This window comes from Aulostomus chinensis, chromosome 2, assembly GCF_037954235.1.
Source record: "Aulostomus chinensis isolate RoL2024-O1b breed Wild chromosome 2, RoL_Achi_v1.0, whole genome shotgun sequence".
Lineage (NCBI taxonomy): Eukaryota > Metazoa > Chordata > Actinopteri > Syngnathiformes > Aulostomidae > Aulostomus > Aulostomus chinensis.
In genome coordinates, this window is record NC_141321.1 from 31,013,927 (window position 1) to 31,029,915 (window position 15,989).

The following is a 15,989-nucleotide window of genomic DNA, read 5'->3' on the forward strand; positions in this document are numbered from 1 at the left end:
TTGAACTTGCTGATTCACAACCACAGAATTAGCTCACTGCTCAGGGAGTCTGCGTGTGTGTGTGTGTGTGTGTGTGTGTGTGTGTGTGTGTGTGTGTGTGTGTGTGTGTGTGTGTTACCTTGGACTGACTCCTGATGATGTTGGGAGGATTGAAGTCCACGGGAGCATGTGGAAAGATAGGAACATGACATTTAGTGCATATTTGGGAGAATGTAGAACGGTACCCACTTGCAGCAGCTGTTGTCGGTGAATCAATCTTTATTTCATAATAATCATGAGTCCTTGCAATTTATACTGAAACAAAGCATAGGTCAAAATAAAAACACTAGTTGACAGCTGAGAGAGTATGGTTGCAGTATTTTCTTATTCTTACCAGTCATATATTAGTCACAGAATATCATTTGTGTGTGTGTGTGTGTATGTGTGTGTGTGTGTGCGCGTGTGTGCGTTGTTTACATCTTTGTTCATCACTTGTCAAAACAAACTTCGCAAGGGGATTTGGTTAGCGTGTATTTGCGGATGTCAGTTTCCACATACATCCCAGTGTGCCTGGGGATTAGAGAATCTCCAGGGTTGCTTGAATTGTTGTAGCAGTGTGTGTGTGTGTGTGTGTGTGTGTGTGTGTGTGTGTGTGTGTGTGTGTGTGTGTGTGTGTGAGTGAGTGCATTGGGGGGTTGGTAGTGCAGTTGGCACAGGGTCGAGGTAGCTTCAGGTCGAATATGATGGTGGCAAAGAGAGGTTACTGGGTTGAGGTCACACTAAGAATAAAAAAATAAATAAACCTGACATTTAAAAGGAGGGTAAAATAACCCCAAATATGGTGCTGGTTGCACATACAAGCAAACACACAGCACTCCAGAAACAGTATCAAACGCATTCAGCCCTGGCCTTTAGAAATGATCTCTTCAACTGTCTCAGCTATCTAGAATATGAGGAGTGTCCAGTAGCCTCATCAGATTTTAATCAAGTAAATTTTAAAAACAAAATCAAAGCCATCTTACGAAAACAATTACATATTCTTACATTCACTTACACATTTTAACACTACTCTTTGACACAGATAATATACTCAACATGTTCAGATATCTCAACATTGTCTACAATAACGCTCTTAGCACGCTTTCCATATCGACAAGGGCTTCATGTTTTTTTTCTCCATACAAAGCACAGCACACACTGACTTCATCACGAATGGCATCACGGCCTCAAGTGAACACCTCTCACTCTGCTAAACAGTGATGCACACATTAGCTCTCACGCTATTCAAAATGGTGTTAATTATCCATCCAACTTCCACCCCCCCGAGGGAATTATTTTTTCCCAATTTACTAACTTCAGTCCACCAGCATCCACATACACATTTCACTCCATCTCTTAAAAAAAAAAAAAAGATTTATGCAAAATTTGCACAAAAAATATAAGGATAACTTTGACAGTATCAGCATGTTTGCAAAGGCTCAGGCGGACATCACCCTGGCGCTTCCACTGATCGTGCAGCAATAAAATCAATGACTTCAAATGCACGTTTGAGGACAATGCCGTAATTACGCTAGGTTGAGTGGACTCCTGTGCTCCATGGTAATGTGCTCCCCATAAAGACTTGAACCACAAAAAAAAAGCTTCTACAGGCAGTAGCTTTACAAGCTTTGATATAATTAAGACCCCACCTCCCCGAATTGATGCTAATCCTGAGAACTATGTGGTGATTTAAAGAGATTTCACAATCTGGAAGATGGGAAGAATTGGTTCAATACAAAAGCTGAACACAGACAACTGTGACTCTGTACAACCATATCTAACAACAAAAATCATCATACATGGGACTGCTGATCCTGTGGTCTCTGATATGAAATTGTGAAATCCTGAATGCTCATCTAAGGGGGGGTTTAGAGCGTCCTCCATGCCCACCGTCTCGCCACGGCCACGTCTCCAAACACGAGGGTGAAATCAGTGTGGCAGGTTTTGACGTACGTAGTGATGACAGCTGTCATGGTTGCTTCAAAGACTGCGGGGCGAGAAGGATCACCCACGTCTTGCTCTCAAACGTCCATTAATGAAGCGAGCCAGCCCCCCTCAGTCCCCCCCGACAAATGAGAAGAGAGAATGAGGCAGTCAGGAGAGCCGTGCACCCGCCTCTCTCGATCCTCAAACATTTCTATTCGTTCCTCGTCCATGCGATCTGCTCCTCCGCTCTGATCACCGTCATTTAAAAAATAACTTAATGCATGGTTGCTTCCACCCCTCCCCCCCTTTCTACTGTTCTTGCATTGTTCTTTTCTCTGGGACTGTACCATCCACGGCCCTGCGCGAAAGAATGAGAAGTGGAGGATGCAGCGGAGACTGAAGGTAGTAAAGGGGGTTCGGGATGTTGGATGCTGGACCTGCCACTGGAATGTTAAGCTGAAGTAGAATTTGCATCAGCGTAACATAATACACACTGATGGCTCCACACAACAGGAGTGACCCTCATACTGACTGACATGGCAGGAAGGGGAAAATGACAGACTTGCAATTCTGGGAAACACTGAAATCAATAAAGAAATCCAAAAGCGAAACTGGATTTGGAGGAATGTCATTTCTCATGTTGTCATGTTGTACGGTCAAGGTCCAGGTGGACAACGGTTCAGGCCTCCTGCACATCAATTTGATCGATTCATTGTGCTCGCTGCCACAGCCGGATGGAAGACAAGCACACACTTCCCTCTTGTTACCCAGCTTGTAGCTAAAGCTGATGGCCAGATGAAGACAGTCCCCACTTCAGGGCGTGCTCTCAGGGAAAGCAGGGATGACCTGGCTAGGGAGGGTGGTGCATATGTTTCAATCAGGCATATGAGATATTGTGCCGTAAGTGTCAAGGAGCCAAAAAGCAAACAACACATCACTAAAATGAAGACAGCTGTTCCACTGCAAATGTCAGTCCAGCTTGACTGACTTAAGTTGTCGCTGGCTTCACATTAACAGCAGAACATGATCCTGAACAGTTGTATTTGCTTCCGCTTCAGTCGCACCGGCACTCAAGATTCCATGTTGCAATCACACACACCGTAACTATCACCAAGCCGAGCCTAAGTCTCTGCACAACTGCACGGCAATTTTGTTTATGACTTTTAAAATACTTCAGTGGCCGTCTACAGCGTTTGCTACATGACTACGTGTGTATGTTTTATTAGATATATTTATTTCCCTCTTTTGATGTTACAATGAGAGCAGGTCTTCGTGCCACTGTTGGAGAAACAGTGGAGAACACGACCCAGAGTGGTCTGCTGATGAATGCCACACTTTGTCCTTCATTTCTTTCCCTGTCATTAGGATGATAGACTCTGAAAACCATGATATGTTTGGTTGAGACAGAAGTGTTTGAGCGCTTCATCTAAATCCCTCCTTTCTACTTAAACTGAAATGTTTGTTTTGTTTTTTTCTTCAGACATTGGCCCACTCAAATAACTCTTGCACAAAATAAAGACTGACCTAATGCATGGGTAATGTAAACATCTCAAGATTTAGCCCTCTTTGAGTGCATTGGAAACCAAGCTGCTTGGGTTTGCCTCACTGACATCTGACAGGCTGTTGTCAGAGTGCGCCAACATCCAGCTTCACCAGTCCAATGCAAACAGCCTCAGGCATGATGGAAAGAGTGATGTCTGACCACTCGCTGTAGGAGGTTAGCTCTCTGCTTATCAGACAGGCTAGTACACGGTGCCCTAAACCAGCAGTTTCAACTACACAAGTTAGGACATTCAAGGAGGCTGCAAAACCATTCAGAGGGCAGGTGAGAACGCAGAGAGGGAACCAAACGATGAGATGTAATGTAAAATTTCTGCTAGTAGGCCGTTTAAAAAAAAAATCAGTGGCTGTCAGCAAGCATGACGATCACCTTGAAGCAGTGCTTACAGAGAATAAGACACACAAAATCCATAAAAGACTAGAACCACTGGAGTGAGTCACTGGGGTGGCAGTGTAAGGAAGTCTGGCCTGCCCAGAGATTCTGCTGGTGGAAATACTTAATCAGACACACCACCGACGACTCAGGAGGGAGAAAAAATAAGGAAATGACCTCAAAGTAAGGTCTTTTCAAATTATTCATGGTAGGGAAATCAAAATTCATGGCTTCAAAGACTGAATGTTACATATTAGAAAAGTAATAATTTGTATGAACTACTTCACCATTTAATCTGGGTTGTGGAATTTTCTTTATAATAAAAGGTCTCTTCGAGCACGGCAGGGTTGTTAAAGCCTCCCTGCTCAAGATTCACGGCCTTGCTTGCTTTCAAGGATGGAACGGACTCATCTGCTCATACCCAAGTACAGGAGATTTCTACGTGAAGTAAAATAATGAGGAGCTAAGTAGGCAAGCAACTCATTTCGAATTACAAAGCTAAAACATATGTGCAATCAATGTCCACAACATTAGGGCGCAGAGTTAGACAGGACCTAAATAATGCAACCACTTCTATCTGAGTGATGCTCCAAGCGTGAGGTGAGCAGATCCTGCCTCAGTGAGTGGAGATGTCAGAAAATTATACTTGTTATCAAAGGGACATCACGTAGAACTGAATCTGGTTAAAGACATGGTCCACAGATACTCTGGGTCAATTTTATGGTTTTCTCAATGGAGAGGCAAATCCAGCTTCGATTTGATTTAATGGGCTCTGTCTAAAAGAAAACAAATCGGTGCTAATGCGCTAATGCAGAAGCTGTAGGGCATTCAGCCAGCGTCATAATCTGCCAATAACTCAATTTGTCTGAATACACTCACTAAACAGGAGTAAGCTCAGTGGCACAGACAGTCAACACTCGCCGGTTGCTGTAAGCCATGCAGTGAATAGATGTCAGATCAACATCGCTGACTTTTACCATTTTCTTGGCCGGAGAGCTGTTTTCTGACAGCTCACGTGAAAGAGAGAAGCCTTCATTTTGTATTTAAACACAACTAATCCTCCCTCAAACCCCCACAGTGAGATCTACCGTCAGACAGCAGAGATTAGGATTCCAGCACTAGTCAAGGTGAATGTAAACATTACAGGTAAAAAGGTCGATAAAGTTTTCTGTCTTCCAACAAACTGCAGAAGAGACATTTACCCCCATTTCCTGACCTCAAACACACCACACTCCTTCTGCATCATATCATCCGTTTCTCTCTCTGATGAATTTCAGATGAAATATAATAAACCTCACCAGGAATATTTGCTACATATATATGTTGGTGTAACATGACTGCTCTCTTTCAAAGCTGAGTATATCTAAGAGCTAATGTCTGGCCCAGTAGCTAATATGATCATGGCTGTCGCGTGTTCTGAGTTTGGTTCTGCAAAGTGGTATCATTTGCAAGGATAGAGGCAGATAGATACAGGTCATAAAGGGGAGTAAAAATTCATCCACTCCACTAAAAGCCTGCCCGATTTTGTTTTAATTGTTTTGTTTAATAACCTACAAAATCCAAGCAACAGGCTCAAGTTCTTACACGCGAGCTACCCAGGATAGACAGGGTTCCGTCACCCTTTTATGGATCATCTTCTTAAATTCAAACAAAAGGCATCCTGGCGGCACAGCTGACTAAGCAAACAGCAAGCACCTGCAGCATCGCGACTTAATAGCATACTTCCTCTCGCTCCCCCTTCCTCTCAACTACCAACAAAATGTTGAGTAAAAGATTCCTTCAATGGCAACATTATGTGGACACAAACCAACAAAATGAGAGCAGCATCTGCAGGCTGAGGACAGCACTCACTCAGTCCCATCCTCCTGCTGCTTCCTCAGCCCTTTGTCACCCAGGGACAGCAAGAAAAACTACAGCTCTGCTCTTGTTCACTCCTCCATAAAAGTCAACAGGAGAAGTTTATGGTCGACAGATGCTTGAGTAAATGAGGGTTTCCCCCCTCTTCCATCGTCTCCCTACACAGGGAAGGGGCTTCACGGTCACTGACAGTGACCCCGAGTTAACCTCCCTCTGTGTTGCCACAGAAACGGAAGAGCTGAGAAAAAGGGAGGAAGCCAGGCACTGAGAAGTTACGACCCGACAGAGTGAGGGAGGAGAGGAGGAGTGTGGAGTCCATCTTTTTATGTATGATTTTATCTGTCTGCCTCTTTTTCACTGCTGTTGTCTTTCTTCCTGGCGCAGACACCTCTGACACACACACACGCGCGCGCGCACACACACACACACACACACACACACACAGCTCCTCAATACAAGCCTGAAGCCAGTGTTATTCACTTCTTCAGATCTGGCAGTCTGCAGCTTCACCAGTCACAAGAGGATCTTTCTTCTGACCCAGATGGCATTCAGTAGTCAAGCATGACCTACTGGCCGATTTAGAACCATTACATAATGTAACTCCCTAAAATACTTTATTAATTAAAGCCATTTCATTACAGATGGGGTGATTTACTTTGTCTTCCAAACAGAGATCGCTGGGTCTGATTGCTTCTGCAGAATTCACACACTCAGACAAAGACCAGACAACTCAAACACACACTTGTGGTCCGCCCAATGCAGCCAAAACTCCCAACTACAAAACTCAAACTAAATCACAATCCACCACAAACAGCAGATCTTTAACGAGATGGAGACAAAACACAAGCTGAAGAGGAAAATAAGTGAGTGATATTTGAGGTGAAATCAATACACCAGTTCCTGCAAGTTCCAACAGCTGCTCTGTGAGTTTCCTGTCCAAAACTACACCACAAAGACAAAGGAACATTCCAAACCAACCTGAGATTACAGAGAAATAGCAATCAGTGGAAGGATACAAATCCATTTACAAGATACTGCACACTTGTGAGGCTACAATAAGTCTAAAAAAAGAAAACAGTAAAGAAGAGTAGTAAATCTGCCAAAAGGTGAGATGAGCAGTACAAGAGCTATTTCAGCTGATAAGAAGCTACTTGAGTCTATGGACTCATTTCGATGCGTTTGTCTGTACAAATCAGGGTTAAATGAACAGACGTGCAGACAAAGCTAAACCTTTATATTCTGTGTTGCTTTAGAAGACGCATCTTGGAGTACACACGTCTATGAACCTTGACTTAATTGTGTTTAAAAAGAATAAAAGGAGCAATGGACATACCTGGAGTCTCCCTTGCCCAGGTTGGCCCCCGCAGGATGGAGGATTGTCTGGTTCTTCACCATCTCCACAACACATTTTGTGTTTAATTCCTTTTCTGTGGATGAGAAAATAAACAATGTTACAAGAAAATACTAAAAGCAACCAGGGCTGCTGTGGTAACATTTACATCTACATTCTTCACATGTCCAGCCACTTGTAGTTTGGGGGCTTTCAAATACAGCAGCTGAATATTTGAACTGGATTGGGAGGCGATGTCGTTTCAGTGATCACGTGATTTGACCTGGGCACAGCAGGCATGGATCGTGGTGAAGCGGTCGTCTGGTAACTGAAGGGTCACTGGTTAGAGTCTTGCTTCCCCCAGAAACCGTTTCAAAGGACAATTGCTCCTAACGAGTAGTTTGGCACCTTGCATGGCAGCGAGGCAGAACAGGGTTTTTATAAATACGGACCATTTACCAATACCTTGACTTCAACACAAGATCCTGAAATCTTCAGTTGGATGTTTCAGATTTATTAGTCGGGTACTGAAAATCTGGTACTGAATGATGAGGCATCTTTTGATACTTGACAGGACAGAATCAAGTCAGCTGGTGCCATACTAGTGCTGAAGGTCTAGACCCAGCAGAAAATATCCCACAGATGCACCTGATGAGTCTGACTTTTACAAGTTTTTGTTTGAAAGCTACGTCACTGTCCACAACCTACAAGGGCTTCAGTAAATGTTGTATAACATGACAGTACAGTAATTTCCTGTGGGACAACCAGCTCCAACAATTGTGTGTGTAGAATGAGGAAAGGCCGGCTCTGAAACCTGACCTTTTACCTTGGAGTGAGCTTTAGGTTGATCAATAAAACAGGACTCATCCAGGCAATCAGTAGCTCACTCGCTCTCTCTCTCTCTATCTCACACACACACAAACAACTAAAGACCTCCCATAATGACCCCAGCATGTTTGTTTCATGATGCAACGCTTGGCATTTAAAGCACCAATTGGTCTTTTCCAACTCAGCCTAAGGAAGGGTTCAAAAGCTTTGACCACTCAGATATTAATGATGTTCGGCTGCACAGGTCAGTGAACCGTTCTGCCCATCAATGTTGAGTCTCTTCTGCATGCTGGATGATTCAAACGATTGGAAATTCTCCGTTCATCCGTTTTGCAAAAATTTGCATTCAGGCTCAGTGCTGCCAGTGTGACACGGGCATCAAAACTATAAACTGAATAAAATAAAATAATTCTCTTAAGGACCCTTAAATATTCAATAAATGCAATTTATTTATAATAATAACGATCTCAATCTAGGTGTGAAACCAGGCAGCAAAACTTCATGACAAGTTCTTGCTTTGTAACCGGACTGATTAGATAAGGATGGGGCTGTGTTGGCCCTGGTAGGGATATCCTCTTCTCTTTAGCTCCCTTCAACAGAGAGGTCAGGGGTCAGTGCTAGAACAGCACTCCTTCAGCTGGAATTCAGTGTTTGCTCTAGGACACTCCAGCAGCGAGGAGGACTTTTCCTAATAGTAACTGTAGCCCTCAGTTCAAATACCCGTGTAAACAAATATTCATCCTGCTCAGTGGCCAAACAGAGGAAACTAGGTTTCTCTGGATGAACCTCCACTGCAGTCGCGTGACAAGCATCTTATATTAATCATCACCACTTGGCACATTACTTACTTTCAATCATCTCCCTGGTGATAGTGAATAATCGTTTCCCTATGATACAGCAGGCATGCAAGAACAAGAAAGGATGATGAAGATTAGCAAATGTGTTAGGGCAGGAAGAGCAGTCTGGTTTACAATGCCTCTCTCCAACAAGAGCTGCTCTACTGATCCGCACTACGTTGTGTTTGCATTGCTGCATTTCCTGACCAAAGCCTCTACCAAGGATGTGCGTCTACACTTCAATGACCCAAACTGATACCATGACATCAACAACCAAGGCCTTTGAATGAAACATCACATGTCTTTGTAAAGCTGAGCAGCTTTCCATGTCGGAACAAACCAGGAGCACCGAGGACATGAAGTGTCTGCTTAGAAAGCCAGCTCAGAACACGCGGGCAGTGCTATGGAAACTTGTATGGTGTCAAGGGTCAGGTGACCTGAATCACTGATCAATTCTTCTGCTGTCAAGAAAACTATAAAGCAAGAAGGCCGGGCGAGCCAACAGAGACAGAGTGACAAAAAGGCCGCGAGAGCCAAAGAACAAGATAAAGTTAAACAGAGGGACTGAAAGACAAGAGGGTGAGGTGAACACTAAAATTGACTTCCATGCTCTCCTTTGCTGATTTTGCCTACATTACCCACACAACCCTAATCCTGCAGCTGTGCTTCCTGCTCAGCAGTGAGGAAAGTGTGATGCGGTTTGTTTTGGAGGATAAATGTACCCATTGTCTTCCTCTCCGTGCTCTGTAACCAGCTCCTACTTTCCACCAGGCCTCTCTCCCATCCTTCCCTGGACCGCAGCACCAGTTGCAGCCTTGAGCCTTGACATCAGCTGGGAAGACTATTGGCCCGCGGCACTGTCGTTGCTACGCATGGGGCTGCTCTGTTCTTCGAAGGCCACAGCCATGGGAACATGGAGCATTACGCAACGTTAGCAAATATTCATTCAGACTCACTCCCTTCCTGCCTTTGTCCATCTAGGCAGCTACACCTCCTCTCCTCCTCAACCTGGGATACACAGAGCCAGCAGCCTTAAGGTTAAAGAGGCCTGCTTATTGTTGCTGTCACAGGTCTGAACCACATGATCAGCTCAGAGATGGAAAAGAGAAGGACAACCCCTCTGCTCTCACTCCTCCACTGCTACCGTGCACCGAAGCAGCTCTGAGAGGTTGCACCAGTAAATGATTTCATCTGGTGAGGAGCACAGGGAGTAACTTTTCTGGGCCTGACAAGTTTTTGAGATTCAACTCTTCTAAACTGACATGAGATTAAAATTCTTCCTTCACATCGAGCTGACGTGACTTCTACGCAGCCCTTAAAAGTTGTAAATGTCTCACATTAGCACTGCTGGATGTGGACAGAAGCCCTATTGAGACAGAGAAATCATCAGAAAGGCACTACTGGAAACGTGGCACTGCTGGTTCCAAACCCATTTCCACTGCCCTCAGCAAGCCATCAATTTGCCTTCTTATTCTCTTTCACCAAAATGATTGCTTTTCTTGCTAAGAAGTAAGCATGTACAAATTTGCAACAGTAGAATTGAGTGGTAGTAGAGCTACCACTAATACATGCTGCTTTTCTTCAACACGTGACTTTAATCAGGAGAAAAAAATGGAGCATGACATGACTCTTTGGTGGTTTCCGAGCCTGCAGGTATGGGCTATGAGGTTAATATTACTGTGAGCACACACAACAGTGTCCCTGTTACAAATGTTCAAGTAATCCTTTCACACTGTAGAAAAAGCTGATTTAAACCATCATCAGGTTTATGTCACAGTAGCTTTTTGGTGATTTAAGGACATGCAGTTCATTCCTCTTTCCCACACATGTACGTGGTGACCATAAGTCTGTTAATATACTTGGAAGTCTGTTCTCTTCCGATGGAAAGTCTGTGACCTCTGATGGGTTTCCTACTCTCAGTTTCAGTCTGGTATCCTGAGTATGTAAACATAAATGAATAAAAATTCAACTTTTGCCAGGGATTTAAAAAATGGGATTATGAGATGGCAGATTTTCTTTAACAGTTTGACAGAGGAAGTAAAGGAAAACGAAGGAAGACGAAGACGAAGTTAAGAAATTCTGGCTAAATCTCGCCATCACTTATACCCGTCAGGATCGTTGGGACAGAGACTTGTACAAACTCTGTGCACTCTTGGACCTGTGGTCACTGACAAGGATGTTGCTCGTCGATCTAACAATTAATTCCAGCCTTTATGAATCTAAATTAAAGCTGTGTAGTTAAGAGTGTATATATATTCAAAGGAAACTGGGATGGAATCTACTGCAATCTTCAGATTGCAGGGAGGTGCACTATTCAATAAAGGCTGACTGTGTGTCAAAATACCTTCTTAGATTGAATATCCTGGTGCTGCAGTTATGTCCTGCCCACACTTTGTATTCTACAGACTTCCAGCGTCTTTTACAACATGAAAATAACCTTACGACCCAGTTGGAAGGGATTTTTGAGTATCCAAAACAAATGTGTAACCTTTCACAGAGCACTTACTGAAAAATATCATCCTTCTTGACTACTGAGTTTCTCTTCAATTCAAAAGCTAAATCCCTGGGAACAGTGCAGCGATCCACTGCCTTGGTCTTATGACCGATTCTTCCAGCTCAGAGATGGAAGAGAGGGGCACACGTGATCCACACTGCTGGTTGGTGGTCAACCACTCGGCATCAACCTCTTCTCATATTTTCATGGAACACCACAGTGGATCCAAACCTTAGTAATCAACTACACAATATCATCCGTGCTTTCCTGCATCCAGCACTGAGAATTTGCAATGTTAAGTGTGTTGTAGGAATGTTTGAGCGCGCAGATTTGTTTTCAACTGTGCCTTTGTTGTCACTGCCATTTCTAAAATTAGAGATGAGGATGTAAGTTGACATGTAGCAGCCTGGGGAAGACAGCTGGATTGAAGACACATGTATGTGGGCCCTATGTTAGTCAGGCAGTGATGACAATGGTGAATGAAAAGCATCTGCTCAGACCACACAAAATCGCTGCACACTCTCTTTCTAGAAAATGATGCCTTGTTACTGAGAGCACTGTTGCTTCTGAGAAGAGTTCTGATATATGGCTGTTGTTTCATTGAATATTATCAACCAATCTGGCTTAATTACAGAATTGGCCAACTGCTACAGCAGCTGACAAGTGAAGTGCAGAAGCTACTGACAGAAAGAGACAAAGCGTCTAGACACTCTTACAGCAGATCTCACACAGTAGCTGGCCTTAAATCTGGCTGCATGGCAGGCAGCCACGAGGAAAGCCCTATGGCAGCACTGTGAACACATGTGCCATCCAGACCAGTCTGCATTTTTTAATCTGCAGCAGCTCATTTCACTAATGGGTGGTGATTTCTGACTGGCATCCCGTTCCAAGGAAATTAAACAGGGAGTGCTTCAGTCAAGGCAGCATCCGTGGACATGCCAATTTGTGTACAATGTTAACATGAAGGAGTCCATGTCTTATGACCAGCTCTGTCCAGTGCACTGACCACTCCATATGCTGTAGACACATGCAATGTATCTAGATATTAATTATGAGAACACTCTGAGATGAAATCTACCACAAGATGAGACAGATGCAACCTCCATGAAGAGGATGATATTTGAGAATGTCTTGTCAAGTGTGAGCAGAATCACGTCCCTCACCTCTCCTGTTCATGGGCCGTACACGAACAGCCACCTTGACATTGGAGTCGTCCAGGCTGGGCTCCCCCATGCTGGCTCCTTAACCACGGGGTGGAGGTAGCGCTGATCCAAAATAAATCAGCACTTCAATTAAATGATCATCCACAAGCCTGGGAATGTTGCGCTAGCCGGACTGTCAGCCAGCTAGCTTCGCTCAGCTCTGCTCCATAGACCAGGCATGTCCACGGAAAAACAAAAAGCCTGGGCAGGATCCCAAAAGGAAGCCAGCCGCCGATGCGTTATCCTCTTCTTCTGCTCATATTCCGGGTTAATTTAGATCCACATGGGCGCGGAGACTGGGAAGGAAAAGAGAAATTTAAATGAAGGGCGACGTTACAGCGGATGATGGTTTTGACTGAGCAAACATATGCTATCTGCCAGGCAAAAAAACGGGCTAGCCAGCTAATTTGCCAGACAAACTGAAGGGGAGCAGCACCGGGGAGGGGGCTGATTTTGGCCATTTCCTTTAATTTGACGACATAACATCACCAGACAACAATCAGTGTTCCAGCTACATACCGTGTTGGATTCATCCCAGGGGTGACACCGTTAAACTACCCGTAGAAGCGTCAGAGATCCTCAGAAAAACGCCTGGCAATGAAATACAGCTTCCCAGTGTCTGCCCTCCCTCTGTGTCGAGCTACAGGCAGGAAGCAGCGCCCGCACTTCCGCACGAGATTCCTGCCTTCAGAATAAAAGCAAGACGTTCACTTGTCAAACACCGAGCGGCAAGTTTGATACACATAACGCCGCTTTGACAGAAACGGAAACTTATTTTGAAACCTGTAACAAATACCACGCTTCTCTTGCCATCGTGATTTTATTAAATAGTTTCGCTTAATATGTAACGTTTTTTTTACTTGGAGCCGCGAACGTTAGCCAAACCATATGCAGTGCCAGTGAGGGGGAAGTCAGTCAGTTTCGCGTTTCAAAGTTAGAATAAGTTTAAAATAAAAAATAAAAAACAACGATGTTCTTGGACAATAAACATAAATAGCTACATATAATTTATTAACAGTAAATTAATTAGGGCTATTCTCAAGTAGTTACACAGTGAAGGACATGTATCTAACAGTACACCGGCCAGTACCGTTAACGAGGAAAGCCGGGCTCGGTTAATCATGAGTCAGTAAAGCTTTAGAACCTACACGGAGGAGAGAGAAAAAAACGGACAACGAATAGCAACTCAATCGACAATTACTTTAGTTAAATTACAGAGGAAGGGGGACTTGTTACCAGATGTGTTCAAGACCCCGGTCAGTCACGCGACACTTCCTCCGTTGTACGTCAGTCAAAATTAACGGAACACTCCCCACGACAGTTTTCACAATAAAACCCGGTAACCTGCTTGTGTCCAGTTCAGTTGCTTTATATCACATTAGCTACACGCCAGTCAACCCAGATAAGTCTAGATTTATGTAATTGTCCCTCAACGAGAAAACAGCGGGGCTGCTAAACATCAACACAACACAAAGAATAGAATTTTCAATTGCATATTAAAACAAATAAAAAAACAAACAAATAAACATTGCGGCTGTGATATGCAATTCAATATTTCAAATATGAACTCTGCCACATATTGCATGAAGAGAATCATGTGCAAAAAAAAAAAAATGAAAAAAAGACACCACAAACTCTGTAAAGGTGCGTGCAAATCAGGTCCATTCTCCATGTTCTATTAAAGAAAAGACTCCAATATGTCAATGCTTTTTGGAGCTTTGTTGTTCCTGGGACTCCAATAAGGATTCAGTGTCGAGTATTTATAAATGATGACTTAATGAAAAGTTGTGAATTGATGTGGGATAGATACATTTGACATGTTTTTTCCACAATAAATGTTACTATTTGAAGAAAAAAAAAGTAATCTTGTATGAAACAAAGGATTGTTGTTAATTCGGGCTGTGAATGTGCCTGGGCATAGAAATCTGCTTTTAAAACTGGGACATTTCTGACACCTGCTGGATAGTAGTTGAACTGCAGGAAAAGAAGTCCATCCATTCTTCCGTCTCTCGTTTGCCATGTTTCCTGTTTAGGGTCGCTGAAGTCATCAAGGCTCTATGGAAATGAGAAAATGGTCTAAAATGATCTTTAACTGTGAACGATGAGAGAAAAACGATACAATAACCGATGCTCTATTTGTTGTATTATATTTCCCCAATATTCAACAAAAATACCTCATCCTCCTGAGGGAGTGATTCCATTTTGGTGCTTTTTCAGAGTAAAAAAAAGGAAAAATGCCTGTATTTAAAGCAGAGCGGAGAAGGTTGCACAGAGATTGAAAAATGAAAAAAAGGGATTATGATGATGATGATGATGATGATGATGTGGGCGGCAACGTGGTGCAGTGGTCACCACTGTGGCCTCACAGCAAGAAGTTACGGGTTCGAGCCCCGGCTCCAGCACAGGATCTTTCTGTGTGAGTCTCCATGTTCTCCCTGTGCCTGTGTGGGTTCTCTCTGGTACTCCAACTTCCTCCCACAGTCCAAAGACATCAAGAGGGGACGAGGCTGATTGATACTCTAAATTGACCGTAGGTATGAATGTGAGTGTGAATGGTTGTCTGTCTCTATGTGTTGGCCCTGTGATGGACTGGCGGCTCTTAACAAGATAAATGGTAGACATTTGATGGATGGATGATGATGATGATGATGATGAGTTAGTCCTGGTAAAAGTGTGAACTAAATGATGGGGTCTCTATCATCTTATCATACGAAGAGCCTTAATCCCACATGAACCTAATGAATTACCACCTTTGACACATAGTTTATATATAAAGTGTAAAATAAATGATAAAAGTAAATGACCACTGGGAACCCAACGTCAGATTGCGACTGATCCCTCTCAACCTGAACACACACAATTTAAAACACTGGCAGGAAGTTGCAGACCATCACTCGTGTGGATTTTTTTTTTTTTTTGTCAGCTGACCTGATTTTAATTCTGTTGCTTTGCTGACCGACCACATGCGCACCAACACCTCTCTCTGATTATGAACCATCGACTGCAGAGTCCAGGCCTGTGGTACAGCATTCATATCTTAGGATCTCCCTCAGAAAATGTTTTCATATTTGGCACAAACATCCACTGGACCTCCTGGATGAGCTGAAAAGTTTTTACCACCTCATATGATCTCAGGAATACCTGGAGGGTATTTCTTCAAATACTAAATACTGTGAATATCCACTGGCACTCAGGGATGAAGAAAGATTTTACAGGTGAAAGTTGGTAAGACCAAGGTCAATAAGACAGGCAACTGTAAGAAATGCAGTATTTGCAGTCTATATGTTTTAAGTAAAATACTCTTTGGGTTTAAGTTAAATACTCTTTTTGAACCAGTACGTGTTTTAATACTTCTATTTCCACATCATTTGTGTTTTTGCACCAAAGCAACAAAAACAAAGTCCTTGTTTTGTGAAAAAAAGATGTACCTGGCAATTAAAACTATATATGTATCATCAAACATTTTATGAACAGGATTCTTTTTGTTTTTTTAAGTAACTCCTCTGAAATAGTTTACTAAGCAATTTCTTAAAAACTAAGAGGCTTGTTCGAGGCCAAGTGTGTT

General features: G+C 43.2%; 1 protein-coding gene across 8 annotated transcripts in view; it reads right to left on the reverse strand.

The window, feature by feature from the left end:
- The window catches only part of LOC147269728 (kinesin-like protein KIF13B), a 49,776-nt gene extending 36,589 nt beyond the window's left edge, over positions 1 to 13,187 (reverse strand). For 6 of the 8 annotated variants that reach the window (XM_086189831.1, XM_086189857.1, XM_086189871.1 and 3 more), the window contains exons 1-4: positions 12,944 to 13,187; positions 12,386 to 12,720; positions 7,068 to 7,161; positions 119 to 131 (exon numbers count right to left, since the gene is read on the reverse strand). In XM_086189831.1, the coding sequence (XP_086045957.1) occupies positions 119 to 131; positions 7,068 to 7,161; positions 12,386 to 12,455 (177 nt within the window). In that variant the 5' untranslated portion in view covers positions 12,456 to 12,720; positions 12,944 to 13,187. The remainder of the gene's footprint in view (positions 1 to 118; positions 132 to 7,067; positions 7,162 to 12,385; positions 12,721 to 12,943) is intronic. The other 2 variants (XM_086189847.1, XM_086189840.1) reach the window with 1 other exon arrangement.
- Between the last annotated feature and the right edge of the window lie 2,802 nt (positions 13,188 to 15,989).